The sequence below is a fragment of the Hippopotamus amphibius genome, chromosome 4, assembly GCF_030028045.1.
Source record: "Hippopotamus amphibius kiboko isolate mHipAmp2 chromosome 4, mHipAmp2.hap2, whole genome shotgun sequence".
In the NCBI taxonomy this organism is placed as follows: domain Eukaryota; kingdom Metazoa; phylum Chordata; class Mammalia; order Artiodactyla; family Hippopotamidae; genus Hippopotamus; species Hippopotamus amphibius.
This window is the reverse complement of record NC_080189.1, coordinates 98,838,113-98,857,053: the sequence shown is the minus strand read 5'-3', so window position 1 is coordinate 98,857,053 and position 18,941 is coordinate 98,838,113. Positions and strand designations below refer to the sequence as shown.

Below are 18,941 nucleotides of genomic sequence, written 5' to 3'. Positions count from 1 at the left end.
ATATATACATTCTTTTTCATATTCTTTTCCATTGTGGCTTATCACAGAATATTGAATAGAGTTCCCTGTGCTCTACAGTAGGACCTTGTTGTTTTGAAATTTCTTGATGACATGCTTGGGTATGGATTTTTGTCATACATGTGCTGGAACGTCAGTGGGCACTTTAAATCCTGAAACTTATGTCTTTCAGTTCTGGGATATTTTTCCAAAATTACTTATTTAATTTTCTCATCTCCATTGTTTTCATTCTTTCTTTCTGGAATTATGTTATTCAGCATTTGGGCCCTCTGAACTGGTCCTCTAATTTCCCTTTATTTACTTTCCTAGTTTCTGTCTCTTTGTCTTTTTGTTTTATTTGTTGAACTATTTTCTCAGCTTTATTTTCAATTCTGTATGAAATTTTTCAGTTTGTCTCATATTTGTAACTTCTAAGAGCTCTTTTTTGTAATTTCTCTAGGATTATCAATGATAGCTTTTCTGAAATGTTCTTATGTTTCTTCCAGTTATGTCTGGTGATCCTTAGCCTTTTGGAGGCCTTCTTTGCTTTCTTTCTTTTTAGGAGTGAGACACTAAAAGCTTGATAGGAAATGCTGAGTTGTTGAGTGGTATTCACTCGGTTAACGTGGCTGGGTCATTTCCTTGGGCGTATCCTTAATATTTGCAATGACTTCTGATGCTAACTGCCTGGAGTTAGGCCAGATTTCACAGGTTAAGGGCATAATCCTTCACAATACTGTCCTTACTTCAGACACCAGCCATAAGTTTGGGTGTCTGCAGGCCACCCCCACTCTTTACCAGCTGGCTACAAGTTCAAGGGTTCCTACTACCCCCTCAGGTTTATAATTCACGAGGTCAGCTCACAGAACTCACTGAAAGATTATGCTTACAATTTTATTATAGCAAAACGAAAATCAGAACCAGCCAAAGGGAGAGAGATACAAGGCAGGGTCTGAGAGGGTTCCACGTGCAAAGTTTCCATTGTCTTCTCCCCATGGAATCAGGACACATTGCCCTCCTGGCACATCAGTGTGTGACAATATGAAGAGTATTGCCAACTAGGGGAGCCCACCCAAACTCTGGTGTGCAGAATTTTTATTGATGTTTCATTGTGTAGGTATGATTGAATCATTAGCCACTTGGTTGAATTTCCCGGTCTCCCCTGCCCCCGCACTTGAAAAGCCCTAACCCTCTAAAAGACCCCAGGGTCGGTCTTTCGGACATGGCTAGCCCCCATTCTGAGTCATCTCAGCACAGACTATCTAGGGGCCCACCATGAAGAACAAAGACAGTCAGGAACTTCCAGACATTTAGAGGCTACCTCCCAGGAACCTGGGAACAATGACCAGCCAAATTTTTTCCCCCTTATTACATGTCTTTTTCTTTTGTATATCCCAAATATCCGTATATTTAGGTCAGATTCCCTAGAGAAGGACTTCCAGTCTCATGCAGGACATATAGGCCTCCAAGTGTTCTGGGATGTGAATGAGAGGAACAGGGTGGGGGAGGGGGGGTAGCTTCAGCGCTCACTATGTGAACTTTCACTTACTCCCCCAGTTTTCAGTTTGGTGTCCAGGCCCTCAGCTGTTTTACTGGCTTCCAAAAACACATCTCAGATTTTCTGCAGTGGTGTAGGGGCTGTTACCCAGTTTGGAATGGTAAAGAAAAATTAGAAGTCAAATTGCTTTATAGATAAATTTTCACCCAGTCCTTCTGTTTTTGGTTCTCTTTTCAACCCCTATTTTCGTTGGTTCCTGGTGCAGCAATTTCTGGGCCTTTTAGGAGTGGGTTTCTGTGGAAAAAATGAATTGCTCTTTGGTTTTTCTTATTTTTTCAATTGCTTTTTGGTTTCTTTTTTAATATCCAACTTTTTCAGGTCTGCTAAGTCAGTTAGCACTCACCCATCTGCTTTCCAGCTTCTGGAGTTTTGTTGCTATTGTCTCCTCTCTTGTTATCTTTGGCCTGGTGGATTTATGCTTTTAAAAAAAAGAGAGAGAGAGAAAAAAACACCTTTACTATTTTGGCAGGGTAGCCAGAGTCAGCAGAGGTTAAGTGCCTTGGTTGAGTTTACCGTCTTTATTGGGGAATGCCCTAGACACTTTCTATTTTTTCTTTTCCCACTTAGGGTGGTTTTTATGAAGTGATGAGGGTTAGTCTGCATTGGCTCTTGAGGGTCAAATATGGATGACTAGAGAAGAAGAAGCTGGTATAAACTGAGATGGAGGTACTTGTGGCAGATACAGATGTAGATGTTGTATTGTTTTGCCTTCTGCTTATTAGTCCAAGGACACTGATAGAAACAATGAAGAATGAAAAAGGAATTCTTTTGGAACAAGAGAAATACTTGGAAAAAAATTCATTCCACTTGAGCAGAATAACAAATATTTTAAAAGGTAGCTGTCTGTGCTGTGCTGCCCAGCTGTGTATAACAATTCAGTTTTAAAAGCAAAAATGACTCAATATACACATGGTATCTTATAAACTGTATTTTAAAATTTAATATATGGTGGAGATATTTCGGTATCAGTGAATATATGCCTGCATCATTTAATGGCCACGTGGTATTTAACCAATTCCCTGAAATATTTTTTCCTCATTTCTGATTGTAAAAAAATTATAAGCATTCAGATATTACAGAAATTTACAACATAGATAAGTAAAAGTAGAGCAGAGAGGGAATGTCAATTAATTTGTCATATATTGGGGACAGCACACTTACGGGGCTAAGTAGTGAATATTTTCAGCTTCGTGGGTCACATGGTCTCCTTTTTAGTAAATGAACATGGCTATGTTCCAGTAAAACTTTTTTACAAAGACAGGCAGCCAACCACCTCTGGATTGCAGACACATCATTTGTCCAGAACACTGTTTTATTTTCAACAAAAATGCGATTGTACTATATATACTACTTTGCAGCTTATTTGTTTTCACTTAATTGTTGTAGATATCTTTCCATGTTATTACAGATAGGCCTGTCTCATCTTTTTTAATGACTTAACATTGTTTCATTTTATAAATATTCCTTTTTTTCTGCTTATTCTGTACTGATGGATAATTTGTTGCTAACCTTGTGTGCTGGATTTAGTGCTGTGATATATGTCTGTGTATATGAAATATGTATGAGTGATATATGTGTGGGTATTTTATGTCTGTGTGAATGTTTCAGAAGGATAGATTTCCTCAAGGTGGAATTTTTTGGCTAAGGATATGCATATTAAATTTAATAGGCACTTGTCAGACTGCTCTCCAGAGAGGCTCTGCCGTGCACACATTCCTATCACCGCTCTTGCACCAGTGTGAAAGTGCCAGTTTTTCCACACTGTACCAATTCTGTTTAATTTTAGATGGCATCTGATTCTTTGCTTTTACATTTCTTTATTTACAGGAGAGGGTGAGAGACTTTCTAGTTTGTTGGCTATGTATATTTCTTGTATATACGAGAGTGAATTGTTTGTATCCTTTGTCAGTTTTTCTGCTGGGAAATTTCTTAATTGACAGATTTTTTTTTTTTTATAAAGACATTCATGCTGTCAGTATATGTAGCAAATGTTTTTCCTCTGATTTTTTGGTTGTCTAATAACTTGTTATATTGTTTTTAAAAATTTGTGTGGTAAAACATGTGCATCATTTTTTATGGTTTACTTATATGCTTAAAATGTTTTCTCCAAAACTTACATTCTAATATATTACAGTTTTTGGATTTTTTTTTTTTTTTTTTTTTTTACTTTTATGTCTCTAATATAGTGGAGATTTCTGACACAAGCAGTCAGAGATGCACACTTTTTTTTTCCAAACTAGGTAACCAGTTATTTCAGTTTCATTATTTGAATTCTATCCTTTGCCCCATTAATTTGAAATGGCAGTATAAATTACAATAAGATGGGAATTTCATGAGTTCTGGAGAACTTGAACTTTCAGCCATCTATAGAAACCATTTAGCCTTTTGTTGCTACTATACAGAAAGGCTAGTCAACCAAAAATATTTATTGAATGGTCTTCCTGTGAGCTATTTAACCTGATATTCCCAGTTGGTAAAATAAACATAAGCTAATATATGTTTTAAAATGCTAGGACTTCCCTGGTAGTGCAGTGGTTAAGAATCCACCTGCCAGTGCAGGGGACACAGGTTCGATCCCAGGTCTGGGAAGATCCCACATGCCACAGAGCAACTAAGTCTGTGTACCACAACTACTGAGCCTGCACTCTAGAGCCCACGAGCCACAAATACTGAGCCCCTGTGCCACAACTACTGAAGCCCGTGCACCTAGAGCCCGTGCTCCACAACAAAAGAAGCTACCGCAGTGAGAAGCCTGTGCACCACAACAAAGAGTAGCCCCTACTCGTTGCAGCTAGAGAAAAGCCCATGTGCAGCAATGAAGACCCAGTGCATCCAAAAATAAATAAGTAAATAAAAACTTAAAAAAAAAAAGTTTTGGTTTTACTATCTACTGTTGTTGTCGACCACTTAAAAAAAAAAATGGACTCCACAAATATTTTCGGAGAATTGGAGAACAGTTTAGTATTAATATTTAAATGCTATTCTGAAAATTAAGAAATGCTACCAGGCACAGACAAAAATAAAAACAAAACAAACACACACCCCAACAGAAGCCTGTTCTCTGTAGCCAAAGAAAGTGCAGCCTAGCAAGACAGAAAACTTTTAGACAGTAAACCATTCTCCTCCAGCCAGACACCTCAGAAAAAAGTTGTGGTTGCACCACCAACCACATGATTAAAGGCCCAGTGAGGAGCATAGACTTCCACCCTTGTGAGGCTATAATGAGGCATCCAAACTGCCTCCACACCACATGGTACCATTGGAGAGCACAGGGGGAGCCAGGACTTTCACCCTCACATGGCAGTAATGAGGTGCTCATCTCCTTCCCTCTGGGGATGATGCCAGAGGAATCCTAGTGGAGAGAGTCAGAGCTTTCACCTTTGGCCAGTGGTAAGGAGCAATCCCCATCACAATGTCAGTGAAGAGCATGTGGGGACCTGGAACTCACACCTCCATCCAGCAGTGATGAGGAGCTTACCACCCTCAGGTAACGATGGAGGCTAAGTGGGAACCTAGACTTCTGTCTCCACCTAGCAGTAACAAGGTGACAGCCCTCAGTCCTGCCACAGTGGTATCAGAGAAAACTACCTAAAATAAGAAGTTTAAATAAGATGCAGACTTTCATAACAAAATATGTAAATGTCCAGGTTTCAAGTATAAATCACTTGTCATAACAAGCACAAGGAAAATCTCAAACTGAATGAAAAAAGACAACCAATGACAGATGTTAGAATTATCTGAAAAAGATTTTAAAGCAGTCTGGATTAAAAATGCTTCAGTGGGACTTCCCTGGTGGTCCAGTGAGTAAGACTCTGTGCTTCCAAATACAGGGCGTTTGGGTTCAATCCCCAGTCAGGGAACCAGATCCTGCATGCATGCCACAACTATGTGTCTGCATGCCACAACTAAGAAGCCCACATGCTGCAATGAAGATCCTGCATGCCTCAACTGAGACGTAGTGCAGCCAAAATAAATACATAAATACATAAATATTTTTAAAAATAAAACAAAAATGCTCCAATGAGGAATTAATGAACACAAAGCAAATGAAAGAACAGAAAGAACAACAAAGAAATAGAAAGTCTCAGGAGATAGAGCATATAAAGGAAAACCAAATGGAAAATTTTGAACTGAAAAATATGATGATTGAAATAAAATGCGTGAGTCAGCAGATCGACTCAGAACTAGAAAGGAGAGGGCAGAGGAAAGAATCAGTGAACTGGAACATAGAACAATGTAATTATGTCATCTGAGCAACAGAGAGAAGATAGACTTTGAAAACGAATCCCAGCACTTCAGGGATCTGTGGGATTATAACAAAAGATGCAATACTTGTGTCATCAGAGTCTTGGAAGGAGAGGAGAATGAGGGCAGAGCTGGAAAAGTACTAAAAAAAAATGATGACCACAAAGTTCCCAAATTTTGCAGGAGGCACAGACCTCAGATTCAGGAAGCTGAGCGAACCCCATGTAGGATAAACTAGAAGAAGTTCCTGCCAAGATATATCATAATTAAGCTTCTGAAAACTTAAAAGAGCAACTAGAAAAGCAATTTTTTTAAAGCACCTGGAGAAAAATGACACTTTACTTATAATGAGAAAACAATTCAAATGACAGTGGATTTCTCATCAGAAACTATCAAGGCCAGAAATAAGTGATGTATTTTGTTTTAAGTGCTTAAAGAAAAGAACTATCAATCCAGAATTCTATACCCAGTAAAACTATCCTTTAGGAATTAAGGGAAATCAAAGATATTTCTTAGATGAAGGAAAAGAATTTGTAACCAGGAGACCTTCCCTAAGAGATGGCTAAAGGAAGTTCTTTCAGTAGAAAAGAAATGGTAAAAAGATTGCTCCTGGAACAATCAGGAAGGAAAGAATAACATAAAATAAAAATAAGGGTAGGTCAGTATGTTCCTTTTCTTCTTAAGTTTTTGAAACCATGATGGTTGAAGCAAAACTTATAACACTGCCAGATGTGATTCTAAGTGTATGTAGAGGAAATATTTAAGGCAATATCTTATAAATGAAGTAGTGTAAAAGGATGGTGTATTAGGGCTTTTGATAGAAACAGGGCAGGGAGAGGGAGAGATGGACTTTTAAGAGATTGGCTTATGCAATTGTAAAGGTTGGAAAGTCCAAAATCTGCAGGGCAGGCTGAAAATTCTGGCAAGAGCTGATGTTGCAGTCCTGAGTCTGAAGGCAGTCTATGGGCAAAATTCCTTCCTGTTGCAGGAACCTTAGTCTTTTTTTCTTAAGGTCTTCAGCTTATTAGATGAAGTCCACCCACCTTATGATAAGTAATCTGCTTAACTGAAAGTCTACTGGTTTGAATGCTAATCACATCTAAAAAAACTACCTTCATGGCAAAATCTAGATTGGTAGATTTATCTAGATACCATAGCCTAGCCAAGCTGACACAAAATGAACCATCACAGATGGTAAAGAGAGGTAAAGCTTCTATGTTTCACTCAGATTGGTAAAATGACCATGGTACATTATGTATATGATGTAATATCTAGAAAAGCAGCTAAAACTATACAGACAGATACATTTAAAAAGCCAACAGAAAAATTAAAACAAAGAATTCTAAAAAATATTCAGGTAACCCATAGAAAAGCAGAAAAAAGAAAACAAGGAAGTGAAAAAAAACAAACAAAACAAAAGATGAAATGTCAGACTTAAGTCCTGATATATCACAATTACATTAAATATAAATGTTCTAAATACACTAGTTAGAGGACATTGGCAGACTGAATTAAAAAACATGACCCAAGTATGTGCTGTCTACAGGAACTCACTTCAAATTTAATGATACTGGCTGGCTGAAAGTAAAACGATGGGAAAAGATATATCATGCAAACATTAATTAAAGGAAAGCAGGAGTGGCTGCGTTAACAGATAAAATAGACTTCAGGGCAAAGAAAACTACCAGAGAAGGACATTATATAATCATGAACTGGTCAACCCACCCAGAAGAATTAACAATCCTAAATGTATCTACAAAGATGATAGAACTGAAAGTAAAAATAGATAAATCCACAATTATAGTTGAGCATTTAAACACCCCTCTCTCAGGAACTGATAGAACTAGACAGAAAATCTGCAAAGATGTAGAAGATCTGAAGCACCCAGTCTAATCAGTGGAATCTTATTTACATATACAGAAGCCCCATCAGCAGCAGGAGGATAAACATGTTTTTTAACAGCTCATGGAACTTTCACCAGAACAGTTATCCTGGGCCATAAAAAAAAAAAAAACTCAACAAATTTAAAAGAATAGAAATTACATAGAGTATATTCTGTGACTGCAGTGAACTCAAACTAGAAATTAATAACAGAGTGATAATAGGACAATCTCCAAATAACTAGAAATTAAATAATACACTTTTAAATAATCTATAGGTCAGAGAGGAAGTCTCAAAGGAAATTTAAAAAAATGCATATATCTAAATGAAAATACAGCATAAAAATTGTGGGAGACAGCTAAAGCATGGTGAGAGGGAAGTTTACTTTAGAAGAGTGCATACTTTAGAAAAGAGGAAAAATCTTAAATCCATAATCTAAGCTTCCACCTCAAGAACCTAGAAAAAGAGCAAAACAAACCAGAGCAAAGCAGAAGGAAGGAAATATTCAAGATAAGAACAGAAATAAATGAGATTGAAAGAAAAACAGTATGAAACAAAGACCTTTTCCTTTGAAAGGGTGGGGGGAAAACTGACAAACTTCTAGCAAGACTGGCAAAAAAAAAGATAAATTGCCAACATCAGGAATGAAAAAGTGAGTGTCACTACAGACTCTGCAGACATCAAAAGCGTAATGAGAAGATTATGAACAGCTCTATGCATAAACATGATTACTTATATGAAAGAGGTCAATTCCTCTAAAACCACAAACTAGCACACTCACCCAAGTATGAAACAGGTAATGTTAACAGCCCTATACAGGCATGCCTCAGAGATACTCAGTTCCAGACCACTGCAATAAAACAAGTCATTTGAAGTTTGGTTTCCCAGTGCATGTAGAAGTTATGTTTACAGTATAGTTTATTAAATGTGCAATAGCATTACATCTGAAAAACCAAATGTACCCACCTTAATTAAAAAATACTCTGTTGCTAAAAAATGCTAACCATCGTCTGAGCAAGTCATAATTTTCTTTTTTTTTTTTTACTGGTGGAGGGTCTTGCCTTGATGTCAGTGGCTGCTGACTGATCAGGGTGGTGGTTGCTGAAGGTTGGGGTGGCTGTGGCAATTTTTTAAAAAATAAATTTATCTATTGGCTGTGGTGGGTCTTCGTTGCTGCACACGGGCTTTCTCTAATTGTGGTGAGTGGGAGCTACTCTTCGTTGTGGTGCACGGGCTTCTCATTGTGGTGGCTTCTCTTGTTGCAGAGCACGGGCTCTAGGCGTGCAGGCTCAGTAGTTGTGGTGCACAGGCTTAGTCGCTCTGTGGCATGTGGGAGCCCAGGGCTCGAACCCGTGTCCCCTGCATTGGCAGGCGGATTCTTAACCACTGCACCACCAGGGAAGCCTGCAGTTTCTTAAAATAAGACAACAATGAAGTTTGTCACATCTGTGGACTCTTTCACAAATAATTTCTCTGTAGCATGCAATGCTGTTTAATAGTGTTTTACCCACAGAAGAACTTCTTTCAAAATTAGAGTAGGTCCTCAAACCCTGCTGCTGGTTTGTCAACTAAGTTTATGTAATATTCTAAATCCTTTTATTTTTTGTCATTGCAACAGTCTTCACAGCACCTTCACCAGGAGTAGATTCCAGGTCAGGAAAGCACTTTCTTTGCTCCTCCATAAGAAACAACTCCTCATCCATTAAAGTTTATTGTTTTGGAATTTTTTTGTGTGTTTTTCTGTTTTAATCATGAGATTGCATCAATTCAGTTACATCTTCAGGCTCCACTTCTAGTTCTAGTTCTCTTGCTGTTCCCACCACATCTGCACATCTGATCACAGATCACCATAACAAATACAACAGTAATGAAAAAGTCTGAAATGTTCCGAGAATTACCAGAATGTGACACAGAGCCGTGAAGAGAGCAAATGCTGTTGGAAAAATGGCACCGATAGATTCACTTGGCACAGGGTTGCCACAAACTGTCAATTTGTAAAAAATGCAATATTTGCAAAGTGGACTAAAGCAAGATATGTCTGCAACTGTTAGGGAAATTGACTTTAAGAACTTCCAAAAAAGAAATCTTCAGGCCTAGGTGGTTTCACTGGAGAGTTCTATCAGAAATTTTAATAGGAATTAGTATCAATTCTACATAGTCATTTCCAAAAATAGAAGAGGAGGGAACACTTCCCAGTTCAATTCTGAAGCTAGTATTATCTTTACACCAAACTAAAGACTAATATCCCTCATGAATATAGATGTGCAGATCCTTAGGAAAAACTTAGCAAACGGAATTCAACAACATATAAAAAGAATTAAATGCCGTGACCAAGTGGCATTTATTCCAGGAGTGCAAGGCAGGGACTTCCCTAGTGGTCCAGTGGTTAAGACTCCACGCTCCCAATGCAGAGGGCACAAGTTCGATCCCTTGTTGGGGAACTAAGATCCCACATGCCACATGGCATGGCCTAAAAGAAAAAATCGAGCAGTGTGATCCATCATGAGGGAAGGGGGGGTTACTATAAAAGGGCAACATGGGGTCCTTGTGGTGAAGGAAATATTCTGCTCATTGACTGTACTAGTGTCAGTATTCTAGTTGTGATGTTGTATGTAGTTTTACAAGATGTCACTATTGGGGAAAACTGGGTAAAGGGTACAGGAATTTCTGTATTTGTTACTTCTTGCAACACTATGTAAATATACAGTTATCTCAAAATAAGTTATTTACCATTTGAGGAAAAAAAACCAAAACAACTCTAAACCAAACCTGTAAAATGAATAGTCCTTTTATTCTAAATATGTTAAAGGGAAGTCAGTCTCAGAATTCCTAGTAGAAGTGCTTTTAATGTGGCTATTTGAAGTGTACATTATTTATGATTTATGTCATTTGGTCAAATCCATTATCTTTTCTCACTTAAGAAAAATTAGGCTTATTTTATGTACCTAGGCATTTAATTTGTATTTAAAGTTTGATGGGAACATGTCTTGATCTACTCATAAGATCTAAACATTGTGCCTTACAGTCTTAAGTAAGGAAGTAATAAAATATTTGTTGAATGATATAATTTATTTAGCACTCAGTGGGAATGGGTAGCTGTATTAAAAATGTAAAAGACTAAACAATTAATGTACATTTAATTATAGAGTTGATGAAGCTCTTGAAACCACTTTTACCTAGCAGTTTGCTCTAATATTTAAATTAGTTCACATTTCTTTGGAAGCATTCTTGTTTTATTGCTAGTTTCATAATAAAACTTTACAGTGAGTAATTCACTTTGATAACCAAGAAGTGACTTTTAAGTTTTCTCCCCTGTGCAATTAAGCAGATGTTAGTAGTGGTAAAATATTAATTTGAATTTGAAAAATATTAATGTTTTTGACTTATACTTTAAACACTTAATGTATTTTATTTTCATTAGTCATTTTTGCATTTTACTACAATTGTATTTCTTTTTTGTATACACATGGCTGTTTTTATTTGTATCTGCCTCTCTTCACATTAAGAATACAAATAATAAAACCTATTGAGATATAAATAAGAGATAAATCAAGACAAAGACGTGTAAGTATGGGGTGCTCAAAGGCACGTACTTGCTGTTTGTGCTCTACCTATGTCTGGTTGCCTTCAGATTTATTCTTTTCCTTTTCTGTGTTCTGTTTTGTATCTCAAGGGAGGGTGATTCCAAGTTGGTGGCATTTTTTAAGTTCCTAAATCAACTGGCTTCTGCATTGGTTCAACCAATGAGAAGTACTGGCAGGAGTTTGGAAGGTAGGAGGAAGAGACAGGCTAGGGTAGTTTTCTCCCTCCCTCCCTGCCTCAGCAGATCATACAGTATTTGTCCTTTTTGTTTGTCTGGCTTATTTCACTTTGCATAGTGTCTTTAGGATTCATCCATTTTGTATCATATATCAGAACATCATTCCTTTTTATGCTAAGGAATATCAGGTGATGTCTCCTTTGTAGCGCCAGCTTCTGCCATATTGCCTCCTTGGCTGTGTTTTCCACTAGACGTCCTTGGATTTGGGCTTTTGTAACATTACTGCTTTTTCCCTCTGTTCCTTAGGTTTGGGATGACAGTGGCTTCCTTCTGTGCCTCACAATCCCTGATTATGTTTATTGTAGCTAGAATCTTTTTATATCCAATATCTTTAGTATTTTTTTTTTAATTTTTATTGGCTGTGATGGGTCTTTGTTGCTGTGTGCGGGCTTTCTTTAGTTGCAGCAAGTGGGGGTTACTCTTCGTTGTGGTGCGCAGGCTCCTCATGGCCATGGATTCTCTTGTGGAGCACAGGTTCTAGGCACGTGGGCTTCAGTAGTTGCAGCACATGGACTCAATAGTTGTGGCACACGGGCTTAGTTGCTCCGGGGCATGTGGGATCTTCCTGGAGCAGGGATCGAACCCATGTTCCCTGCATTGGCAGGCGGATTCTTAACCACTGTGCCACCTGGGAAGCCCCTCTTTAGTATATTTAATAGCATTGTAACCTCCTTTTTTGTTTTGTTTTTTGTTATGTTCATTTGTTTTATATTTTAAATTCCATTATATCCTCCTTTTGATTTTTGTGTACTGTGAAATAATTGGGCTAGGTGCTATTTTGATAGTATCTGTGTTCTTATGTGCCTTTATTTAGGCTGTTTTTTGTTGTTGTTTTTCCCTTAAACTATTTAATTTCTTCTCCCAGAATAGGGAAGCTTAAAGCAAGAATAGAGCAGCCTTAAGGGGTTTCATTTCCTAAGTCTGATTCACCACATTAATCTCAACAGTAATACCACCTACCAAACATGAATCAGACATTCAGCAAATGTTCATTTCCAGCATTTGTTGACTGTCTACTGTGTGATAAAGCATCAAGCTGGATGAGCTGAGTGAAAGGATTTGGTACGGTCTTCATTTTCAGGTTGCTTTTAGGGATTCTGAACTGGGTCCTGTGATAGGAGTTCTTATTGTTAGCACCTTCAGTGATAGGGCTTTGTGGGGAAGTACTGTGGACTCACATATAGTGTAAACATATAATTCCCATAACTGTATAGTCCCATGAAATGTAAACATAAAATTGTAATGTGAATCTAGAGAAAGGGGGAGTTTGGGTATGTTCAAAGAAATTGTAGTTTTTCCGTTAACTGATTTTATATTATCAAGCAAGGTAATTTAAATCTCTTAGTCTCTTAGTCTTTAAAAATATTTTATTAATGCTAACTCATATATATGGAATCTAAAAATGGTACTGATGAACTCAGTGACAAGACAAGAACAAGGATGCAGATACAGAGAATGGACTGGAGAACTTGAGGTTTGGGGGGCGGGGGGTGAAGGGGAAGCTGGGACGAAGTGAGAGAGTAGCATAGACATATATACACTACCAACTGTAAAATAGATAGCCAGTGGGAAGTTGCTGTATAACAAAGGGAGTTCAACTTGAGGATGGAAGATGCCTTAGAGGACTGGGACGGGGAGGGTGGGGGGGAGTCGAGGGAGGGAGGGAATACAGGAATATGTGTATAAATACAGATGATTGAACTTGGTGTACCTCAAAAAAAAATAAAAAAAAATAAAAAAATATTTTATTAAAACAATTGATTTTAGAAAATTTGAAAGGATACTTAATGATAATTTAGAACATTATTAAGTAAAATCATCATATAGTTGTTTCTGATTAAATCCAACTTTTCCTTTGAGTACTTTTTTGATGGAAAACTAATAACTTACCAATTATATGTAAAAATTCCCTAGGGTTTAACATAAAATGAATTTTTCCAAAGAGAATTAGTGTAAGTATTTATCAAAGGCTGTGGACACCACTGTTCTGCAGCATTGTAATAGAATAAGCAGGAAGCTCAGATATATGCTGCATGGATTTTAGATTGGAAATGTTGTGGCCTTTGTCACTGTGATAACCCAAATTATTTGTAATTAGAAAACCTGATGTGCACATATACATGTATATATACACACACAAATATTTATATAATACATATATATTAAATAAATTTAATTTGTATTTGATTTGAAAAACCTCAGCTTTTCCTTTAATTGCTATTCCTAACTGCAGCTAGTCAGTGACTAGGCTATACTTTTATAATTCATGTCACACTTCAGCGTCGTGTCAAACCTCTGAGGGCTTTAGCTTCATTTTATGTTAACATTCTGGTAAGCTCTCCTACTCCAGTCTTTTCTGTCTAGCCTTCTCTGGCCTGAGTTGCTACTTCTTCAAATATTATATAAGAGGTGGCTGCCAAGGAAAAACAGATCCAGCAGTTATCTTTTAGTCTTGCTGCTGAAAGGTCTTTTAAAATATTTAATTTTTTTTAACTTGCCAAACACTATTATAACTCTTGATTGAAAGGCCTTAATAAAGAAACACCCCCTCTCCCCAGTCTTTTATTTTGAAAATTCTCAGTCTTTAGAAAGGGAAAATTACATGGTAAACATCATATATCATTCATCTAGTGTCATCATTTGCTAAAAATTTTTCTGTATTTTTATCTTTCCTTCTCTATAAAAATATATATGCTTTGGGGGGGTACCATTTGAATTAAGTTATATATATCATGACGTTTTATTCCTAAATACTTTTTTAAAAAATTTTTATTTATTTTTGGCTGGTTTGGGTCTTTGTTGCTGCGTGCAGGCTTTCTCTAGTTGTGGCAAGCAGAGGCTACTCTTTGTTGCAGTGTGCAGGTTTCTCATTGTGGTGGCTTCTCTTGTGGAGCACGGGCTCTAGGCATGCGGGCTTCGGTAGTTGCAGCACGTGGACTCAGTAGTTGTGACTTGTGGACTCTAGAGTGCAGGCTCAGTAGTTGTGGCGCACAGGCTTAGTTGCTCTGTGTTGTGTGGGATCTTCCCGGACCAGGGATCAAACTCGTGTCCCCTGCATTGGCAGGTGGATTTTTAATCATTGCCCCACCAGGAAAGTCCCATAAATACTTCTTATCAAAGGATTTTTCTTATACTTCTTTTTTTTTCTTGTGCATACCCACTAAACTAGAATATTTAAGTGTTTATCATGAATGATGCCGGAAGATACACTGCTTGACTTCCTCCTAGACTTCCATAGACTTTGGAGAAAGTCTTCCTTCTAGACTTTCTCCAGATACTTTTCCCCTCACTTTATATTACATTCATTTTTTGTTGCTTTATATCTAAGCACCTTTTGCAGCCACCCGCCACTTCTACTCTCACTACTCCTTTCTGAAATGTTTCTTTTTTCGCTTTAAGAAAATAATGGTAAAATGTATGTAACATAAAATTTGCCATGTTAACCATTTTTAGGTATACAGTTCAGTGGCATTAATTATATTCAGTGTTGTACAGCCATCACTACTATCTAAAACTTGCATCACTCTGAAGAAGAAACTCTGTAACCTTTCTATTAAGCAGTGACTTGCCATTCCCCTCTTCCCCTGGTCTTTGGTAACCACTAATCTACCTTCTGTCTCTATGTGTTTGTCTATTCTAGGTAGTCCAAATAAGTGGAATCATACAGTATTTGTCGTTTTTTTTTTTTTTTTTTTTTTTTGGTCTGGTTTATTTCACTTTGCATAATGTCCATTTTGTGTCATGTATCAGGACATCTTTCCTTTTTATGCTAAATAATATTTCCATGTATGTGAATACCACTATTTTGTTGATCTTTTGATCTATTTACTCATGGACACTTCGGTTGTTTCTGCCTTTTGGCTGTTGTGAATAATTCTCAAATAAACATTGGTGTATGAGTATCTCTTTGAGTCTCTGCTTTCATTTTTGGGGGGTGTATAGCTAGGAGTGGAATTGCTGGGTCATATGGTAATTTTATGTTTAGCTTTTTGAGAAACTACCGAACTGTTTTTCATGGTGCCTGTGTGCCATTTTATATTCCCACCAGAAATTGTGGGTTCCAATTTCTTCTCTTTTCCCAGTGCTTGTTTTCCCTTTCTTTGATTATGGCCATCCTAGTGGGTGTAAAGTGGTATTTCATTGTGATGTTGGGTATCTTTTCATGTGCTTATTGTTCATTTGCTTCTCTTCTTTGGAGAAGTGTTTATTCAAGTCTTTTGCTGATTTTAAAAATTGAGTGGTTTATCTTTTTGTTGTTGGATTTAGGAGTTTTTCATATGTTTTTGATATTAAGCCCTTGTCAGATATATGATTTGCAAATATTTTCTTACATTCTCGAGATGGTCTTTTCACTTTCTGGATATCTTTTGATGTCCAAAAGTTTTAAATTTTGATGAAGTCCAATTTTTCTATTTTTTCTTCTGCTTGTGCTTTTGCTGATAGCTTAGTAACAGAACCGTCAGCAACTTTATGAATTCTGTTAAATGATTTTTTCCCCTATCACAGATTAGGGTTTGAGCTGCCTTTTTGGTCCAGGATCAACAAAAAATAACAATATTAGTTGCTACTGACTGAATACCTAATATGTGCTAGGTGCCGCTGGGAAACCTGAGCAAAGAGAATTCTAAGGAAGCAAGGGTCAGAACTGCATTCTTGCCAGGTAGAGTCTACTGAAACCCTTTAGCCCCGCGGAGAGATGAGAAGCTACAGTCTTCCCCATCATTTTTTAGTCAGAACTGGTCTCTGCACTGCACTAACCGGGTTCCCGGTATCCGCTCTGACTCCCAGGCTCCCCCCACACTTCAGCCTGTGCAGGTTCCAGGTTTCTTGGGTCCACATTTCATTGAATTTCTTACTTAACTCAGCTGGCTTTTTACCTTACCTGCCTGGGCCACAGTTGTCTTTACCAACTGCCTGAGAAACTCAAAGTAAATGCGTTCCTTACAGAGGGACTAACACTTCAAACCAGCCTTTAAATCTGTTTTATTGCACTAGGAAAGTGAGCTTCCCCACATTTATGACTCTGAAAGTCCTTTAAGAAGCTCTGTAGGTGATGCCACTGATTAAAATAGGCTTTTCTGTTTGTGGTAAGAGTGTCTTCTCTCTAGTATATTTTCTTTCAGATGACTGGAGAGTTGTTCCCTTTTCCCTGCGTACTATGGAAACACAAACATCAAGTGCTCTATCAGTGTCTAATACGGTTTATTCTCATTTCTCCCCCTAGCGGATCTGAAGAGAACAATTGCCGTCCTTCTGGATGACATTTTACAACGTTTGGTAAAGCTGGAGAACAAAGTGGACTATATTGTTGTGAACGGCTCAGCAGCCAACACTACCAATGGTACTGGCGGGAATCTGGTGCCAGCGACCACAAATAAAAGGGTAAACGCGTCCGGCAGCATCAGATAGCAGTCGAAGATCATCTCGTGCTGCTGCATTCACCGTGGATTATATCCTATGGCAGAAAAGCTTTGAAATCGCTGGCTAGCGTAGGGTAACACTTTACAATAAAAGCTCTTCACATTTTCAAGGAATATGCTGGATTCATTGAACTCTAATTCTGTATATAAATTTTAAAAGTTGCTGCTTTCAGGCACATCTCTTGAACGCTGTACTACATCCTTAAAGGGAATTTGGTGACATGGTTGATGTAGTAAGCAGGTAGGTGATCTTTGTATAAGTCTTTGTGTTTGAGATCAAGGTGAAACAAAAACACTGAAAGACATGGATTCATTTCTATAAAATATTTATTTAAATATATAACATGTTTTTCAGATAAGTGAAGAATATTGTCATTGAATCACTCTGTCATTTGTTATCAGTGGATGTGACTGTTGGACTAATGCTATTAGAAAATGTGCTTACTTCCAGTACTTTATTTTGTTATTCAGATTATGAGCAGAGAGAAAGGAAGTGTAATGTTGAAAATAATGTTTTGAAATCAAGACCCAAAGAATGTCTTCATTTGCACTATTCCTTCAGGATAACTGGAGGTTAATTATTGTATATTTTAAAAAATTACATTTCTAAGAATATAATCTTGAAATGGGTAGTAGCCACTGTTCGTAACCTATTCTAAACATTGGGACAGTTAAGTGACGTTAAAACAGTAATCTCTAATCTCATACATAACATTTTGTTATATACTTATATTCTGAAGAATAAAATATATTTTTATGATGAGATTAAAAATATTAATTCATGATTTTCGTATACATGAATGTTAATTTAAAAGTATAACCCTTTGATTATGCTGTCAAGAAAGCACAGTACTTCCAAATTTGGGTAATTTTTGCTTATATTGGCAAGGGAGGGTGAAGCTGAGATATTTGTGAGACTGGGACGCTTAAGGACTTTAGCCAGGTGTATATAATAAAAGTATTTGTGTTGCATTGAATTGCTTGGAAGATGTTAACGTTATAGTATATAGAATATCCTGCTTTATGAAATTTTGGATATATATAATAGATACATTAGATATCCATTTTATAGAATGACCACTTAAAAATAATTAAGAACATTTAAAATGTAATTTAAATTATGAAGATGGACTATCTTTTCAGGAAAACAGCTGTTCTGTAGAGCACAAGAGATCTTAATCTTGGGTAATTCTAGTATAAAGTACACCTTTATTTAAATTTCCCTTGTAGCAAATTTAATTGCCCTATGGTGCCCTATATTTCATAGTATTTATTCTCTATAATAACTGCTTAAGTGCAGCTAGCTTCTAGATTTAGACTGTATTGAATTTAGTTTTGGATATATTGTATTGTTCATTATTACGATGTGCTACCAGACATAGTAGCAATAATTATAATGTTTTATTAAAGTAAGTATGAGAAAATATTTCATGAAAAGTATCTTTCCACACTCTTCCCTATACCCTACCTTTATGTGAAGAAATTATTTACATACCATTTCCAGGTAAAGTTTGAAATAATTGTTCAGTCTCTCATTAGATGTGGACTTTTTTGGTTTTTGTTTCTGTTTTCAGGGATGAAATAAAATGTATTATTTGTACTTTAAAGTGTTATCATAAGTTTTTTTCTTTAATGGTGATTATGCATATAATAAGTGGTAAATGATTAAAAGGAATCTTAGATAATTTGGGGTTTTGTTCCATCAATCCAGATAGCTGTTTCAAAAGAGAAAAAGGGAAGATTGTCTTGTTCAGGTTAGGAGAGTCTGAGTTTAGGGATTGATGGGAACAAATCTGGGGATTCTGATTGGAGGTGGTTCCTAGGCTTGTACCCTCAAGTTGAAGTTTACTGTTGAGGTGGGTTTTTTTTTAATTTTTTAATTTTTATTTTATATTGGAGTGTAGTTGATTGACAATGTTGTGTTAGTTTAGTTTCAGGTGTACAGCAAAGTGATTGTTATATACGTATCTATTCTTTTTCAAATTCTTTTCCCATTTAGGTTATTACAGAGTATTGAGCA

At 36.9% G+C, this 18,941-nt stretch overlaps 1 protein-coding gene across 4 annotated transcripts in view; it reads left to right on the top strand.

The window, feature by feature from the left end:
* CCDC126 (coiled-coil domain containing 126) overlaps positions 1–18,528 on the top strand; it is a 39,806-nt gene extending 21,278 nt beyond the window's left edge. For all 4 annotated transcript variants that reach the window (XM_057732187.1, XM_057732188.1, XM_057732186.1 and 1 more), the window contains one exon: positions 16,726–18,528. In XM_057732187.1, coding sequence (XP_057588170.1) covers positions 16,726–16,910 — 185 coding nt within the window. In that variant the 3' untranslated portion in view covers positions 16,911–18,528. The remainder of the gene's footprint in view (positions 1–16,725) is intronic.
* The last annotated feature ends 413 nt before the right edge of the window (positions 18,529–18,941 follow it).